The sequence below is a fragment of the Mollisia scopiformis genome (genome assembly GCF_001500285.1).
Source record: "Mollisia scopiformis unplaced genomic scaffold LY89scaffold_41, whole genome shotgun sequence".
In the NCBI taxonomy this organism is placed as follows: domain Eukaryota; kingdom Fungi; phylum Ascomycota; class Leotiomycetes; order Helotiales; family Mollisiaceae; genus Mollisia; species Mollisia scopiformis.
The window spans coordinates 39,551-57,232 of record NW_017263621.1 but is presented as its reverse complement, the minus strand read 5'-3'; the positions used below and the strand labels follow the sequence as shown (position 1 = coordinate 57,232).

Sequence of the window (17,682 nt, the reverse complement as noted above, 5' to 3'; positions counted from 1 at the left end):
GATGGTGTCCGGTCCCGCGCATCCGAAACTTGTTGTACTTTCATTCCAGTAGCTTGCTATATGTTTCGTCAACACAGACTCAACAACTGAAGGGAAAATTACCTTGAGATTGAGAGCAGCTTTGTCCGAATGCTCCGAACCAGCCTCCATTGAACATCTTCTTTGAAGCACAGCGGGGCTCGGAGAAAGGGAAACCGTGATTGGCGCCCAATTCAACCTATGATGGTTCGATTACCGAGTGAGTAAAATGAGGCTCGTGAAGAAACATCACAGCTTGGCTCAAGGCCGCCAGTGAGATTACTTGAGACTAAGAATGGAGAGGATCGACTCCTAATATGACTCGTGGTTCTGGAACAATCTACTCTATGACCTCACGGATTTTCTGGGAAGAGAAGCCTCTGCCATTCCTTGCAGGTGTCCAGGGAGTGGTAATTTGCATATCGTTGTCTAGACACAGGTTGAATCTCTCGCAGTCAGGCCCGTGTAAAGTTGGTCATAGAATCCAACGAATGCCGGAAGATCATTGCTTCTCTATTGAGATCGGCGTCAATGTACGGGGAATTGAAGGGAAGTGCATCTTTTAAGGTTGCGCTCACTCCAGGAGCCCATCCAAATTAGGATCAGACCAATCCGGATCCGGCGATCCGGGGACTGCCCCTTAATCTAACCTCGTCGACCCCTGTGAACTCTTGCAAACCGAACAATTGGGTCTTCATGAGCAGCATCATACGAAGTAGTCTTTCATTAGTACTCATAGAGTCGAGATTTCAACGATATTCTCGTCCTATCAACAGTGGAAAAGGCATGAGCGATCTGACATCCTCAAATTCCTCCTGCATCTTTAATGCATATCCCTTCTCCACCTTGACCTCGCCAGTGGCTATCGACTGAAGTAAATTTCATTTGGATCCTTCAGTGACTCTGCATGCGGCTCTGTTGACTTCTTCGACCATCTGCTGCCTCCAGGAGCAACTTCGTCGCATCTACCGCACGATCTGAAATGGAGCACACAATCGAAACTGTTTGTCGCCGCGTTCATCTCGAGCTATTCGATTGTTGAGTTCATCTAGAGATCAAAGGGATAATATGAAATGTCCAGGATGGCTTCATGGGTCAATGGGACGACTATCTTGCAGGTCGAAAGTGGATACCTACTGATGGCTCTGTGAAGTGATCATGGATACTAATATCTCCTCACGTTATGGCAAGGCAACAAATTCTGCATCGGCCCCGTCGCCGCTTGAACCTCCTAGAGAGATGGGATAAAAGCTCATCCCGATTTGAACGCATCCAGATCATCATTTGGCAACACACCACGCCAGATAAACATGGTTTGTAGAAGAACCAGAGCAGGAACAGCAAGTGCTAGGACAGCTGCGAGACCAACTTTATTGCAAAGTTAGAGCATTGCATGCCCACTTCCGTTGCCGGCCGTGTCGAGAGCTCAGAATTGTCTCGAAGCAGATTCCACATTTCGTGTTTCCGAGTTTGCTCTTGATTCCAGACTTATGGTGGGGTATAACTATGGCCCCTGGGCATTGGTCAATGAAACTACCGGTGACTCCGTGGCGAATTACACATTCGTCCTTCCGAGTCTGGAGGCTCAGTACTCTTATTTGGGGCTAGGAACTGGATCTATGGATAGTGCGAATCAGGGTCTGAGTTACCGGTTGAGGTGAGTAAGTTTACTCAACTTGTCTTCCCCTGCCCACTTGCTCGGAATGATACCGTTTCTCATTCAGTCCCTGACATGTTGCTTCTTGTTGACATTACCGTGTGTTCTAATTCCTGTCTTCATTAGTGGTGCCGAATCCGTGACGTATCAAGGGCAAGTTTTTGCACCAGGGTCGTCATTCATCCTTATTACTCAGCTTCTTCGATCTGACGGAGATGTGTCTATCATACTACTTGCTGGGAATGGTGTTATCTTCTACGATGAAATGGATGACGATTGGTATCGGGCGACGAGATACGCTGCGACATTGACAGACACAGAGCTTCCCTCGGCAGTGTCAAATGGTTACATCCCTGTAGAAGCAGGGAGTCCAATGGGATGTCTCGGTGAGCCTTGTTTTCGTATTGACTGCCTTGAATGCGACGATAGTGGGGTCGAGAAATGTTTCTAGGGCTGCAGCCGCCCTACATTACCGGTTCTAGTGACCCTTCTTTATGTCTCGACTAGATTAAATTTACACTACCTCTCAATGATATTCCCTCCTTTAGGTAGTCATCGAATACTGATCAAGTCTAGAACGATTCCAGTGGTGCTCTTCTGGCAAATGCGGACCACTGGCAAGTTTTTATCATTCTGTCTCTGGAACGGCTTCGATTTTCAATATGACGGCAGAAGACTTTAGTCTTAACTATACAGCTCGGCCATCCTCTACGTCAAAACTGGGCTCGGTCTTCGTCTGGATATACCTCATGCTAGCTGAATCTGGTGCTGATATTAACATGATTGCTGCGGGTCTGCCTGGAGCTCAAGTCTTGACGTCTGAGTCGCTTCTGATAAACTCTATACAATATCCTCTGCCTTTAAACCAATGGCAACTTGACGTATCATATTGGTTTGATATAATACTCGCTACATTTCAAGCGATCTTCGTGGACGTCGCGTCTGGACCCTCAGACCCCATGCTTGAACAGTCAGAATTCGAATGGAGTCCTGAGAACGAGCAAGAGCGCCAGCTATGCAACAGCCAGGTAAGTTTGCCAGAATTCAATTCATGTGATTGTATGCTGTCTATTGAAGCACTATGTACTTGCAATTTTAACACGATTCACAGAAAGTCCAAAGTACTTCATACGCTTCATTCAGCCTCTTCGGACTTTTATTCACCTATATCCTCAGTATTCTCATAATCTCTGTTTCTTTCATACTGGACCCGATTCTAACTTGCCTGCAACACCGACGCAAGTACAAAACTTATGCACGCCTAGAATGGAACACCAATGCCACCCTACAGCTCCATCGATTGACCCAAGAGGAGCTGGGGTTGGGGAATTGGGAGGGATGCGCGGATATGGTGCCCACTACAAAGGCAGGAGAAATGCTAGCAGGGCTAGATATCAATGATCTAGATCACCCGGTGCTGATAAAACCTACCAGCACCGAAAAAGAGAAGAGGAGTATCGGAACTGAAGAAATTTCTGATGCGTCAACAAATGAGATCTTGATTCCAAAACACCCTGTCTCTTCAATTGCTCACCATGTTGAGGATGTCGATTTCGACGGTACAACCGGTTATGGCGAATCACGAGTATTCGCCCAAGGTTCTCGGACAGGCCAAGATGACGTTCGCAATTTGAGTCAAACTCATACTTTAGAATTTGTTCGTGCTCAAGTCTCTAGGCCAGGAGCAAATGATACCCTTGCATCTCCTCAAGGTGGTGTTGAGGAATTTGGCCACAAAGAGAACATCGATTCTGACAGAGCTCAAAATGACTACACCGAGACCGCTGTTCCGATTCCAGGCGCAACAGGCTTGTAGGGAACTGAAATATCGATCCCTGCAGTATACTGGAAGAGGTGGTTCTCTGATAGCTACTTAGTGGGCATGTCTGAATATAGTTGAATTTCATATCCATACAACACTTGTCGAAACGACAACCAATGTTGAGACTCACCCATACTGCTGCTGCAATGATCTCAACTCCATATATCAAATCACTTCAACCTCAAATTTATAAATTCAACTACATCATTGGGTAGAAATTGAAAAAAAAAAAAAAAATTAAGCGCTCTCAGTTGCAAAGAACAAGTGCCAAGTTCATTTATCACCTTTCGAGCAAGGAATTTTCCGGATTCCGAGTATTTAAACTCGAACCAGCTCGCCCACTCGACCTCCAAAAGCTTTGCCGTGGCACCAATCTCAGGTTTGATTGTACAGAGGGAATTGGCTTGAGTGATAGTGAAGTCACGCCCGCGATCATAAAGCCTCCACTAGGCAATCCATCAATGACATTCTTGTGTAATTTGCTGCAGCCTGAAACAGGCTTAGCTCTCAAAGGGTACGTAGACAGTGGATAAGGTCATTGCTTGAGGAACACCGTTACCTCCTCACTCCTAGAGAACGATCACGGTAGAAGGAGGCTTGCGTAGCCGGCAAAGGATATACCAATGCTAACATTATACAAGTCTCCAAGAATGTTGTTTCTGACTTCAATATAGATCATAAAGGTACAGATTTATGAGCTTACTATTTCAGAGAAACTGCTTTGCATACAGTGATTTCCGTCGCTAGCAGAACAGAAAACCTGCCCTCTGATCATTCAAAGCCCATTGCCCTTCTCAAATCAGCAATACTACATCACTGTAAAATTCCTGCAAAAGTTGCAAGAACGACAGTTTGAGCTGCAAATAAACGAGCTTTTGCCAGAATTGCATGAACCCAGTTGGTTATACTTTCGATATTAAGATCATACTCGCACACTCCTCGTTCGCTTAGTAATCAAATCTCAAAGCACCCCCTATTCTCTCTTCCTCTTTATCCTGAACTTCAAATTGCATCCTTTGCGACGCAAACTTGCCTGCCACAATCCGGTATTTACAACTGCCGACACCACGTGCCGAAGCAGCCAGCACAACACTATATCAATCGCAATGTGACCGGTTATTCTTGGCCATTTGGCCGAGAATTCAATCGACCATAAAACACAGCAATGCGACCTCACCCCAATATCAGGTTCGGTCATGTGCTATGGGTGTTTATAAATGCATCGAATAGGAGCTCGCTTGCATATTTTAGATCGACACCTTGGAGATGCCATACATTAAATACCGAAACTCTGTAGGATGCAAGTACACATATACAAGAGGGGGTCCCAGTCGTGTTTTACCTCTCACATCTTGCTTCTCTCCTCGTCTTTCTTTCTCTCCTTTCTGCCGTCTGCCTCTGCGAAAGTACATTGCTGAGACTCAATCACCGCTGAGATGAAGTCGCTCTCCGTTGCCGCCGCGTTCGTCGCGAGTGTCCAGGCAGGTCTTCGTTTTGGATGCTCGAGTCTGACTATCCAGCGCCTTGATCCCGTCGTGCAGCCTGGCTCTGATCCCTCTTCTCATTTACACCATATCGGTAAGCTAATCCCATATCAAATCGATGCTTCTCGACGCGAGCCAGGACTTGGGAGCTGTCTTAGGAACCGAGCCACGAGTAAATGGACACGATCCATATGCAAGGTCTTAAGGCAGCTCTGAAGTTTAGGGCGCCGCTCAAGTATCTCTATTAGCTTCACGCACTAATATTTTGAGTAGTTGGCGGTAATCAATTCAATGCTACTATGACTGGCGAGTAAGTCCGGCTCCATACTCAAAATAATAATACATTTTTGTTCAATAGAAGCTTCGGCCTCAGGAGCTGTCTTATACGAGCATCCGTTCGCAGCTCCAAGCTCTTTGAGCTGTCCAATCATGCATCCATTTTTTTTTTACAGGACTAACTCATTCGGCTTAGTGTTGGCGCCAGGGGCAGCTGTACCACTTGTCAGATGGCAGAAGACTTCTCTAATTACTGGACTGCTGTTATGTACTTCAAGCACCCCACTAATGGCTCTTATCACCGAGTGGTATGTCAGATCCACACTTGTTTCAGATAAATCTTGGAAGACAAAGTTTGGGGCGCTCTTTCGAGAGACCTTGGCACTGGTGCTCTTCGTCATTTATTCAAAACACATACTGATTCATCATCAGCCAGTTGTCAATAATGCGGCACTCGCATCTGGCACCACAGGTGGAATAACGGTCTACTACACGCCATATGATCTGTCGAGGGACAATCTCAAGCAGCAGCCCATAACTGTTTTCAAGCCAGTGAGTCTGCCGATGCTACAATCTCCCTAGGAGTCTGTTCTCTGAGACGTCAATGTTCCTCAGGGCTTTCGTATGACCGTCGGCAGCCCTACAACCAATGCTACCCAAGCCGCAAAGCATATCGGTCTAAGTTACAACTGCCTCACAACACTTATAAATCGAGGACCAGAGATGAGGGACTTTCCCACCAAACCATGTCCAGGTAAACTTACTCCCTTGCCCGACATTAGTCACATTGATAGGACGAGTGGTTTGGACCTGAGAGCTGTATCAAGACTAGAACAAAGAGAACAAACAGATGTTACTCGTCTGCCCGTCAGTCGCGGACAGTTCATAGTTCTAGGATCACTGGTGTCGTTCACGTTAACAGAGCTGACATGCTGAATAGCTGGTATTTTTGTTACACACCATTTCCCTGCGTCAGTAGCTCCTATCTATATGCCCAGTGCGTAGGATTCCTATACTGACCGAGTGCCTAGATGCTGGGACGGCAAGAACCTTGACAGCCCTGACCACCAGTCCCACATGTATAACACTATTACTTTGGACGGTTTCACCAACGCCCCTCCGTGCCCATCATCTCATCCCGTTCGCGTACCACAGGTGACCTATGAGACCGTCTGGGACACGACCAAGTTCTCAAGTCTATGGAAATCGGGAGATCCGAACCCTTTCGTGTGGAGTTTTGAGGGCACTAGTGGATATGGCACTCATGCTGACTATATGTTTGGCTGGAAGGGTGATGCCCTCCAGCGCGCTATGAATAAGTCCGAATGCTTCTACGACGGTTGCGGCTCTATTACCAAGCAGGATATGTCGGTTGCTAATAAATGTACCGTCAAGGATATGGTCGGAGAGAACATCGACGGATGTAGGTGTTCTAGAGACGTATTTCACTAAAGTGAATCTGCTAACACGTTTCAGGGGTCTCTCACCTTCCGGGTATGTCTTCATAAATGCTGAAGGAATAGAACTCGAGCAGGAACCAGGCAATTTTCTTACACGATGGAAACTCGAAAGCCCATTCGCTTCAAATTTCTACTTTTGATGTTTGTATGTTTGTTTTGGAGGACTTTTGGTAGCAAACGTTACGAAACGTTGCCACAATGTATCGTAGCAAGACATTCGTTTAGTTACAACTCAGTGGTTCTACAAGTCGCCATGAACGAGATCCTCCAGGACCTGATTCAGTCGCGGCATATAACCATCATGGTACCATCTTTCAGCTTACAAGCCAACATGTCGAGGATAATCTTACAAAGAAGCAAGCTAGTACGTACTGTTAATAATTAATATTCGTCAAACTATTGAAAACATCCCCAGTGCAATTTTCTCCTGCTATTTGTGCTTTGTTCATCGTGCTATCTGTCCTAAACCCCATTCTTATCAATGTCTAGACTTGGAGTCTTTTACCCGACAACATGGGTCTTACCCGACAAAGCGTGCGCTACTAATGCAGAGACCAACGGCCGGCCGATAACGAAAGTGACATCGCGGCCACACTGGCCCTAGTACGGGAATCGATACCAAAGATGGGGTCCCCATATTCAAATACCAGTTCGCCCCTTATGGCAGATTCACAAGAAGGTATAGTATGTCCAATATGGAACATTCCAGCAAACCAGGACCCGACATGGCCGAAGACAATATCGAGGCTCATAACATCAGAGAAGGTGTTGTATATGACAAGGAAGAAGTTCGGGAGGCACATGAAATATTTCAAAAGTCGCCAAATGGTGTTGATTTTCGCACTGTTAGTTGGCCCCGGGCTACCATCATCTTTCTAAAGATCCAGTTCGCCATGAGCATCCTCGCCGTCCCTGGTGCTTGTAAGTTTACTGCAGCTGTCGCATTCATTGTACTGGGTCCTGGAGAAGCTTTTCGTGGCTTTAGTCTCTACTGTACAGAGAAAACTTAGCGCTGACCTGCTGCAGTGGCAACTCTTGGGGCAGTGGGAGGTGCACTTTCCATCGTTGGGTGGGAGGTGTTGAATACTTGTAAGAAATCAGCACGAATGTCTTTAAGACAGACATTTACTTACACAATATGCCTAGACACTGCTATCATACTTGGGGATTTTCGTAATAGACACCCGGAGTGTCACAGTAAGTAACACTCGTCAAATTTCAAGTTTCGACATCGTTGTCCCTGACAATCATCCTTAGCCTTGGCGGATATGTGTGGACTTCTATGGGGTCGCATTGGTAGAGAGCTTGTCGGTGTACAGATCCTTGTAGCCCAAGTTCTTATTACAGCCGCTGGCATTGTCTCGGTCTCCACGGCGCTTAACGCACTTTCAGACCACGGCGCGTGCACTATTTTCTTCAGCTTTGTTGCTGCTGTCCTGATCACTGGCTTTTCATCCGTGCGAACTTTCTCCCGCCTAGGGTGGTTAACTTGGATTGGATTCTTCACGTTCTTCATTGCAGTTTTCATATTTGTAGTAGCGGTAACGCAGCAGAACCGGCCCGCCGCCGCACCCAAGACTGGGAGTTTTGACCTTGGTTGGGCGGCAATCGCTCATCCAACATTTGTAGCTGGGATTACGGCGAGTGCGAATATTTTCATCAGCGGGAGTGGCTCGTCGATGTATTTGCCTGTCATCTCTGAAATGAAACAACCGCGAGACTATCGCAAGGCTTGCCTAGTTGCGGGTTTTCTGGTTGGAGCGATGTACCTGACATTCTCGTTGGTCATCTATCATTGGTGTGGAGTGTGGATAAGTACGCCGGCTTTCGGTATGTGACCCCTTCGGAGCTTGAACTCCTTTCTAGGTCGTCTCATGAGCTTCAACCGCTGCAGGACCCCAATGGAGCCGAGCAAATCCCGAGCTTCTCTTGATTTCCAAAAGAAGTATACTAACTCGAAAATGACAATGTCTAGGGACTGCTGGAACATTGTTCAAGAAGATCTCGTATGGAATCGCGTTGCCCGGCTTGGTCATCGGTGTTGGCATTTATCAGCACGTTGCCGCCAAATTACTTTTTGTTCGTATCTTGAGAAACACACATCAGTCAGTATTGTACTCATATGGCAGTGGAGAAAAGTCAAGCTGACAAGATGTAGTCTACAAGAGAACACCATTATTCACTGGACGACGTGGCTTGGTGCCAACGTGATATTAGGCGTCCTCGGTTTCATCATAGCTGAAGCCGTCCCCATTTTAAATTATCTGCTCGGCCTTGCAGGATCACTGTGCTTTGCGCCTTTCAGCTTGATCTTCCCAGCTTTGTTATGGATGTACGATTTCGAGGAGTACCGGTCAGGAGCCAAGAAGAGACAGTCTGTCTATTACTTACATGTTTTGATTCTGCTTGTTGGCCTGTTTCTGGTTGTTGGTGGAACGTAAGTTGAACTTCGACTTGTTATCTTTCCTACAAGCCTGTTAATCTGTGCTAAGACATCTGCAGGTATGGTGTAGCAGTCTCTATTAGAGATGCATATGCCAGTGGTCTCATCGGCAGAGCTTTTGACTGTTCTGACAATTCTGGATCATGATACGGGTAACGTAATGCAATTCGAAACTCGAAGAATCTTGACGTTTCAACTTTGTTCTATCATTTATGTATCGGTACTAAATATTATGAAGACTTCCGATGGCTCATGACGCCGCATCGTAAGGATTAGAGTGACTACAGGCTGTGAGCTCCTGTCGATACCCACCTGCGTGACAATCCCGTGCAAAGTTTATTTGATTTCAAAAGTCATACTGCGAGAAATGCAAAACGGAAAAATGGTAGACAGGAAAAGAAATAGAAATAGCAGCCCATGAGTCAATAATCACAGGGTAAAGACGTAAGTCTCTTGTGGACATGGATTATACCAATCGCAGCCTCTCAATTCCGCCTTCGACGTCCTAGATTACCACTCGAGGTGGAACAGAGTCACGAGCCAGGTACCTGCAAATTGAATGTCTGTCTAAGGACTGTTAAGCTCCTTCTAAGTACAACCATAAGTACGATTTCCTTGACACGAATGTCGAGTTTTTCCAGAATCCTGTTTACCATAAGGGACACTCATCGCACAGCACTTCTTCCACAGTCCATCCCACCGACGCCTGCACAGTCTAAACCAAGTTGTAAAGGCCATGAACACCCAGAGGGTTATTGATTGCGACTGGCTTCCAACCAAACATTTTACCAACAAATTTCGCTCGTCGTCCCGCCCTGATTTCCGCCCAAACCCTTTTGCATACTGGGATGCTTGTTGAGAAGAAGATGATCGCATTCCACAGGCCTTGACTCGGCAGAACAATGGCCGCGAGGACGTTAAGAGCATACGTATTTGGACTGTTTGGGTGCAGAATGCCATATACACGGTTGACCGACGGTGGTACCCCTACAGATAAATCAGTACACACTTCTGGTAGAGATATGGGAGTCGATGAGCTTATCCATGAAGTCGAACCCATCTTCTTGGATAAGTGGCTCTTGGGGATGATCCCGAAGACCTCAGCTCCTGGGGTGAATATCAAAAAAATGCCGAATTCGACGTACAAGTGATTAGGATTGAGATGGCAAACAACAGGCCCGTTCTCGTATATTTGTACTTGACCTCATCCAACTTCAACCGATCCAAAGTTGTACGAACCCGAGAGAACGAGAAGAGAGCTTGCGTTCGGACTGCAAACTCCTTCACTCTAGCAGAGAACTTCTTAGTTCCAGTGCTAGGAGTTTCGGTTGAATTGGCCGTAATGACACGGGCTTGGAAGGCAGAAGCAGATGAAACAGGAGGCGAAGTCGAGCACGCAGGCCTCGGGTAGTTTATCGAGGCAGCCCCACGTTCTACATCAGTGTTTTGACTACCGAGACTCGGATATTTGGCGCTCGAGGCATTTGCTTTCATTCTTCATTAGTGAACACTTACGCTGTGGATCATCAGTAGAACTTACATGCTCCTTTGACCAGAGCGCTGTGGTATGGACTGTTTCTTGCTCCATCAAGTCTTGAACGCGCTGTAAAGACCCGAACTCCGACGGCAACGTACAAGAAGATTGCAACGACTACAAAGAGTTGTATTAGTCTTGCGGATAAGAACAGTGAAAGATGAAACGCTATTTAGGCACACTATCAAGCAAACTCGACAGCTAGCGAGAACGAAGAACAAAGGAGTCTGGCACTTACTTATTGTTACCCAGACAGGACCATAAAAGAGGTAGATGCGTGCTACAGCGTGTTCTGGATCTATCCAGCACCAGATCTAGGCAAGGTTAGTTCATTCAACTCTCCTAGAGATAGGGGAGTCATCATAAGAAGAATCTAATGGCTATCCGGTGCTTACCACTGCATTGCCGAAGTATCGATCGGACTTGTTGTGGTTGTTGACAAGCAGGCAGACGAGCCCAAGAACGAAGGGAATTCCGTAACAGAGCAGAGAGTACCACCAGTACAGTCGTTTGATGTCCTCTTGCCCGAAGCGATAAAAGAAGATCAACCCAACTGTTATGGACGCAGCACAGGACCAGTACGGGTCCGATTGTACAAACCTTTAGTTGTCAGTATAAGCTCATAATAGAGTAGAAGTCTCTCAAATACTCACCATTCAAGCATGAAAGCTTGAAGTTGACACTCTGCGCCTTCTGGATTTCCGAGAGCATCTTCTGCAATGAATTGGGCAACGTTGGAAAGGAGATTAGCAGGGGAGGCAAGAATTATCAAGGTGTTTGGCAATGTCCGAAACTCCTTGAAGAGCAAGAACGCTGCAATGGCCAAAATTGTCGCCGTTGCTGAAAGTGTTGCCACTGCGCGCATAGATGCTCCCATGGTCAATCTCTCTTCCAAGGTAAACTCCATTGTTTGTGCCATTGGTTGATTGCTTTGCGCGGTGAGTGCGATACCCCAATTCCAAGAATGGTGGATGTTGTTGCTGTTGCAGTTGTCGAGTTTAGGGTTGCAAACAAAGATGAATTTGTAGCGCGAGTGGATATAGAAGCGGACACAGGTCGCATGATTTTGTATGATTCCGTTTTCGTTGATCCTCTCACTTTTGAAGACCAGTTCAGGTTTGCTGCGATGTTGAGTCGCTTCCTGTTACGGGGAATTGGTGCTATTCAAACTCGAGGCTTGTGGACCGAACTACGCACTTTGCTCCACAGCCTTTTTAATACAATCACGAATTGACATTAGGCTGAGGCCAGATGCAAGGGGAATCATATCTCAGAGTACCTAGAAGTGAAGATCGAAATTGAGGAACCTAGGACTTTGGACCTCACCATCGACCATATTCTTGAACGGAGTAAGCCATTGTTGACCCGATAGAGAGGATATGAGGATATATTCGCCAATCACAAGCTATTTTACCATTCCTCAGTATTTCGAATACGTGCCTCAGGTTGCTGGAGTTGCACGCCCCCGAACTCAAAGCAACTATGAATCTTCATCTGTGGATGGATGCATGCCTGATCATTTCCATATTACTAATGGCTGCTGCCAGAGCGGAGCGCTCTCGCTGGTCAAGGTAGTCACCCGCCAGAAAAATTAATGAATTGGGAAAGTACGGGATGAAAAGCTAAACACAGTGGTATTATGCATAATGAGCAAGGAACCTGCAAAGAGCTGAAATGCTTACAACTATGCCCAATAAACACCATTGTGCAAGGCGGATTATTTTCCTTGAGAGCTCACAGGGAGAGCAAGATTCGCGAGCATGAACCCGTACCCGTGTTGGGGGCGGGCCTCTACTTGCTACGCTTGTATATCTTGGCCAAGAAGCTCTCGAACACAGTCCGCTTGAGGCCCTCAGACTCGTCAACCTCAGCAATCATCTTTCTGATTTCACCAACTCGTTTCTCCTCGTAGTCTTTGTAGATTTGCTCGAGCTTCAACTCATCAAACAACTTCTTGACAGCAGCCTCCTTTGTTTTGTCCTTGCGACCATAATTATCTTCCAGCACCTTTCGCTGTTCCGGAGTGGCGATTGCAAGAGCTTGATTGACAAGCCACGAGCATTTGTTGTCCATGATATCAGTACCAATCTTGCCAATATGCTCTGGGAGACCGAAGTTGTCCAAGTAGTCGTCCTGGATTTGGAAGTATTCGCCAAGAGGGATTAGGATTTCTTCAGCTTGCTTGAGGTTCTTTGGTGTGGCAATATTTTGGTGGTGGAGCGCGAGAGCGACTGGGAGATAAAAGGAGTAGTATGCTGTCTTATAGATGACGATGAATTGATATTTGGCCAACGAGAAGTTGTCCAAATCGATCTTGTCTTCTGGTGCAGTGAGAAGGTCGCACAATTGACCAATCTCCGTTTGGAATGTGACTTCATGGAACAGCTCAACGAGGTCGATGTATGACGGGTGTGAACGAAAGTACTTCTTCAGAAGGGTGTAGATCGCAGACTCCAGCATGAAGGCATCGTTGATAGCGATCATTCCAACTTGGGGCTGTCGGTACCAGCACGGTGCGCCACGACGGGTGATGCTGCTGTCCATAATGTCATCCGACACCAGGAAGAAGGCCTGAAGAAGTTCTGTCATCCATCCCAAGGTAGCAGCCTGGAAGTATTGCTCTTCGGACAAGGGAGCCTCTAGAAGCATGGAAACAGAGTCAGGAACCGACATCCCTCGGTTGCACTTCCCACCGATGGTATTGGCATTAAGAGACTAATAGATCTGGTTAGCTACGCAAGTTGGAGGACTAGGGAGTACCCATACAGCCTTATACCAGTTCACAAACTCCTCGGGAAGCTTGTAGTGCTTGGCATGGTCGAGCAAATCCTCAACCAGCTTGGGGAACACCGACTCGAATTCTTTGAGGGTAGTGGTCTTTGCCATGGCTGAATCAATGTTCAGATGACTGAGCAGTGGACTCTTTGCAGAAGTATGGACGGTAGAGGGAAAGAGACGACAAGCAGCACCGTGTAGAGCAGTGCAATCTGTCGACGATGGAGGAAAAGGGGAGCTTGGAGCTTGGACTTTGTTTGTTTTGAAGGCGGTCAGGGATTTGGTGGGGTGTTAAGCGGTGAAGAACGGCAGTTTTAGAAAGCGCGACCCATCGCGATGTCCCTTCCAGAAACTCTATTCTATATACCGTGCAGTCTCGAATGTAAAAACATCCACGCCCTGTACAACTCCAAATACCAGCACCGAATTGCAGCCTGGATCCACGAGCTTCGATCCGCACTGATTCGTCCTAGCTTGATCGGCAGCCGCCCGAGACAACAAACAAAGGCAACGCGTCAAATCTATTGTGCCTGAGGAACGGGCCGCCCCTAGAAAGTCTGCACGAGCATAAGCAAGCTGCACATCTAACGCCTTTATACATGGTCCTTGGGCTCGAACACTGTAAAGAGAAGTCTGCCGCCCAGCATGACGCTGAACGAGCGGGAAACGGCGCAACTGCGTGCGGCACTGCAGGATGCCGTTGTCAAGTGCTCAGAACGATGTTTGTATCAGTCCGCGAAGTGGTATGTACAAAGCACAGGGTTGAGAGATCTCCATTGACTTGAATTCAGGGCGGCCGAGCTTTTGACCTCCATACCCGCTGCAGACAATGCATCCGAGGCGGAAGATTCCCAGATGACAGAGGTCCCCCTTGAAGGTCTGCCGCCAATCGTGGTGAGTGGAAACCTCGACCCGGAAGAAGCACATCTTGAAGCCAGAGAAATAAATCAATATCTGTTGGCAAAGTCATTCTTCGATTGCCGAGAGTATGAACGATGCGCAGCAGTTTTCTTGCCAGACACCGTGTTGTCAGGAATACTCTCGACTGCATCCACAAAGGTAAATCAAGGAGCATCGAATCCCCTGTCCAAAGGCAAAGCCAAGGTCTCATCTCGAACTTCCACAACTGGAGTTACTTTGCCAAGATTGAGCCAGAAAAGCTTGTTTTTAGCCATGTATGCTAAGTACATGTCTGGAGAAAAGAAGAAAGACGAAGATAGCGAGATGGTCATGGGCCCTCATGATGGAGGAAACGTGGTCAACAAACAGCTGGTAATAATTAGTCGGTTCCTGGAAGCGTGGTTCCATGAGCACTCAGCCGAGAATGGCGAGGTTGTTGGCAGTCAGGGATGGCTGGAATACTTGTAGGTACAAAACTCTACATTTTGAAGAGATACTGACAAACTCTAGATATGGTATGGTGTTGGCGAAAGACAAGAGTAACGAAGCTGCTATGCAGTGGTTGATTCGAAGTGTTCATCTCTACCCTATGAATTGGGGTTCTTGGTTGGAGATGACATCTCTGATAAGCCGTGTCGAAGATGTGAGATGACTTTGTGCGTATTCTTTGTGCCTACTGACATCTCTGTAGCTCAATCGTATCTCGCCTCTTCTTCCTCAAAATATCCTCTCTTATATATTCCACCTCCACACTTCCCTCGAACTCTATCAATCGACACCTTCACTATCTATTTCTCTCAATCAACTACTGTCAATCTTCCCAACTAGTCCTTTCCTGCTTACCTGCCTGGCGCTTCTAGCCTATCATACGAAAGACTTTGTGTCCGCCGATGCGCATTTTAGCAACCTCCTGGCACTGCACCCTCACCGACTCGACTGTCTGGATCACTATTCTAACATCCTTTATGTTATGAATCTGAGACCCAAGTTATCATTCCTAGCACACTTATGCTCCACAGTCGACAAATTCCGACCAGAGTCGTGTGTTGTAATCGGAAACTACTACTCCCTGCTATCCTCGCATGAGAAGGCTGTGCAATATTTCAGGCGCGCTCTTACACTTGACAGATCTTGCCTCAGTGCATGGACGCTCATGGGCCACGAATACATTGAGCTGAAGAATACCCACGCTGCCATAGAATCGTATCGGAGAGCTGTTGACGTCAATCGGAGGGACTACCGCGCCTGGTATGGCTTGGGTCAGACATATGAAGTTCTGGAGATGCACGCTTATGCCCTGTGGTACTACAAACGAGCCGCAGGGCTACGTCCTTGGGATGGCAAAATGTGGATGGCAGTAGGCTCGTGTCTACAGAAGATGGGACGGGACCTGGAAGGTATCAAAGCACTGAAACGAGCTTTACTGGCTGATAGTTATTATGATGCCGGTGTTGGCAGCTCTTTTGGTAGTGGCGGCCGTGATCGGGGAGGTGCTATGGATCCTGAAATTCTTCTCCAGATTGCTGGTATGTATGAGAGATTGGGCGATAATGGAGAGGCGAAGTCTTATATGGAGATGTGTGTTGCTCAGGAAGAGGGCACGGCCGACAACTTGGACACGTCCGTGATAAACATACACGCAGACTCAACATCGTCTGATGACGACTCTCGGCCTGCTGCTGCTAGTGGAGGAGGTGACACAGGCACCGGAGTCACAGCAGCAACTTCGAAAGCACGCATGTGGCTTGCAAAGCATGCTATGAGGATCGGAGACTATACCCGGGCCATGCAATTAGCGACAGAATTATGCCAGGATGGCGTCGAGGTCGAAGAAGCAAAAGCATTGGTACGGGAAGTCCGTGTAAGGTTGGAGTTTGGAGTTGATGGAAATCCTTGATTTGGAATTGAGCAATGATACCCATGGTTTTTGAAGCATTTACTCTTTCACAGGACGCTTTCTCCTTGGGCATGCAATAGACCTCAGTCCCGTGAGTGGAACGGCCGTGGAGTCTGAATTGAGCCCAAGCGCTAAACAAAATACTATTCTAGACACCGAATTTATTATTCTGCAGAAAGATGTAGTAGGTCCAAATCCAATGTTTCGTGACATGCTGGACCGTATATCCATGGAGCAGACAGTATGGACCAATGTCCCTCTCATGAGTGATTGCACGTAGGAAATAGATAGGAGCCCCTATGATCGAAGGCATGGTCATTATTCGTCTGTTGATGCCTAGCTTCCTACTTCTTACGACCGGTTGAACAAGTCTTTCGATTATCTTCGGACTATGCCTTTCAAAGCTTCAACCTCCTCTTTGCTCGTAACCTCGCCCCCATCAACGATGGCACTCGAGTGAAACGTTCCACTGCCAGTGGCCCTTTCAATTTCTTGTAGGTTGGTAGACCTCACTCCACCACCAACAATCACATCAATACGTCTCTTCGAAGTCTCAACTAATCTCTTCAAGACCTCAATCCCTTCTTGAGCATTCTTCTGGCCCCCACTGCTAAGCACTGATGTGAACCCGCATTCCATCAAGACGTTCAACTGCTCCAACATATCTTTCTCTGCTATCTCATCAAAAGCTCGATGAAACGTGCAAGGCAGTCCTTGGGCTTTCTCAATCAGATCTCGGCACTTCTCAATGTCAACTTTTCCGGCACCCAAAATTCCAAAGACAAAGCCATCTGCCCCGTGATCTCGGAATGACTCAAGCTCAACTCCCATCTGTTGTATCTCATTCACATCGTAGGTGAAGTCTCCACCTCTCGGGCGGATCATGACGTTGATCGGAATCTCAACATGTTTCTTGAGCTCCTGGAAATCAGATAAAAGTGGCGTAGTTCCTCCCAACTGCTGGTTTTTGCAGAGTTCGATTCTGTCTGCTCCTGCAGCTTGAGCGATGAGTCCAGACTCGATGTTGAAGCAGGCTATTTCGAGGAGAGGCATAACGAGTAAGGGGGTTGAGAGATGTATTTTCACCTGATCTCTGGACCGTAATTGGGTCGTGGGGAAAGTGGGGTTGGCGGGGTTGTGAAGCTTGAAGCGGAAATCTAAGCCGGGGTCGATCACGTGCATCGTATCAAAGCTGGCCAGGTGAACGGTCTGAAGCGGCGAGGCATTTGGAGATAAGAAAGTCTGTAATTCTTGTAGGGTGATAGGAGGAGAGTAGACCGTGGGTGGAGACCAGAGGTGACTTGTTGGTGTTGATATCGCGTGGACCTTCCGCATAAAGCTTGGAGCTATGAAACTACATGCATGTAGGGACGAGACGCCGATGAGATTATTATAGATACTCTCGAGATTCTCGTA

At 47.2% G+C, this 17,682-nt stretch overlaps 8 protein-coding genes across 8 annotated transcripts; 5 read left to right on the top strand and 3 right to left on the bottom strand.

Moving 5' to 3' along the window:
• Positions 1-336: 336 nt before the first annotated feature.
• LY89DRAFT_692282 (uncharacterized protein) lies at positions 337-702 on the top strand. Its single transcript, XM_018216507.1, has one exon. The coding sequence runs from the start codon at positions 366-368 to the stop codon at positions 582-584; it is 219 nt and encodes a 72-aa protein (XP_018061006.1). The 5' UTR covers positions 337-365; the 3' UTR covers positions 585-702.
• An 806-nt stretch (positions 703-1,508) lies between these two features.
• LY89DRAFT_726327 (uncharacterized protein) lies at positions 1,509-3,600 on the top strand (the record flags this gene model as incomplete). The annotated part of the gene is made up of 4 exons (XM_018219046.1): positions 1,509-1,675; positions 1,802-2,061; positions 2,252-2,703; positions 2,787-3,600. 4 exons carry the CDS (start codon positions 1,509-1,511, stop codon positions 3,489-3,491), a joined length of 1,584 nt encoding a protein of 527 aa, XP_018061005.1. The 3' UTR covers positions 3,492-3,600.
• A 1,194-nt stretch (positions 3,601-4,794) lies between these two features.
• LY89DRAFT_692280 (uncharacterized protein) lies at positions 4,795-7,006 on the top strand. The gene is made up of 8 exons (XM_018216506.1): positions 4,795-5,075; positions 5,255-5,291; positions 5,454-5,565; positions 5,690-5,809; positions 5,873-6,011; positions 6,198-6,228; positions 6,289-6,680; positions 6,734-7,006. Exons 1-8 carry the CDS (start codon positions 4,934-4,936, stop codon positions 6,763-6,765), a joined length of 1,005 nt encoding a protein of 334 aa, XP_018061004.1. The 5' UTR covers positions 4,795-4,933; the 3' UTR covers positions 6,766-7,006.
• Positions 7,007-7,442: 436 nt separating this feature from the next.
• On the top strand, positions 7,443-9,307 carry LY89DRAFT_602703 (uncharacterized protein; the record flags this gene model as incomplete). The annotated part of the gene is made up of 7 exons (XM_018210261.1): positions 7,443-7,638; positions 7,744-7,806; positions 7,864-7,914; positions 7,975-8,547; positions 8,693-8,822; positions 8,876-9,154; positions 9,220-9,307. The coding sequence occupies 7 exons, from the start codon at positions 7,443-7,445 to the stop codon at positions 9,305-9,307; spliced, it is 1,380 nt and encodes a 459-aa protein (XP_018061003.1).
• Positions 9,308-9,644: 337 nt separating this feature from the next.
• LY89DRAFT_402226 (uncharacterized protein) lies at positions 9,645-12,049 on the bottom strand. The gene is made up of 6 exons (XM_018207270.1): positions 11,348-12,049; positions 11,090-11,294; positions 10,933-11,008; positions 10,701-10,811; positions 10,306-10,647; positions 9,645-10,147 (listed from the first exon to the last, which is right to left on the bottom strand). Exons 1-6 carry the CDS (start codon positions 11,611-11,613, stop codon positions 9,876-9,878), a joined length of 1,272 nt encoding a protein of 423 aa, XP_018061002.1. The 5' UTR covers positions 11,614-12,049; the 3' UTR covers positions 9,645-9,875.
• LY89DRAFT_692279 (farnesyl diphosphate synthase) lies at positions 11,997-13,672 on the bottom strand. Its single transcript, XM_018216505.1, has 2 exons — positions 13,461-13,672; positions 11,997-13,409 (listed from the first exon to the last, which is right to left on the bottom strand). The coding sequence occupies exons 1-2, from the start codon at positions 13,578-13,580 to the stop codon at positions 12,486-12,488; spliced, it is 1,044 nt and encodes a 347-aa protein (XP_018061001.1). The 5' UTR covers positions 13,581-13,672; the 3' UTR covers positions 11,997-12,485.
• Positions 13,673-14,023: 351 nt separating this feature from the next.
• LY89DRAFT_402142 (TPR-like protein) lies at positions 14,024-16,455 on the top strand. The gene is made up of 4 exons (XM_018207269.1): positions 14,024-14,212; positions 14,261-14,833; positions 14,880-15,012; positions 15,061-16,455. Exons 1-4 carry the CDS (start codon positions 14,115-14,117, stop codon positions 16,264-16,266), a joined length of 2,010 nt encoding a protein of 669 aa, XP_018061000.1. The 5' UTR covers positions 14,024-14,114; the 3' UTR covers positions 16,267-16,455.
• LY89DRAFT_692277 (copper homeostasis protein CutC) lies at positions 16,266-17,515 on the bottom strand. The gene has a single exon (XM_018216504.1). The coding sequence runs from the start codon at positions 17,446-17,448 to the stop codon at positions 16,645-16,647; it is 804 nt and encodes a 267-aa protein (XP_018060999.1). The 5' UTR covers positions 17,449-17,515; the 3' UTR covers positions 16,266-16,644.
• Positions 17,516-17,682: the final 167 nt, after the last annotated feature.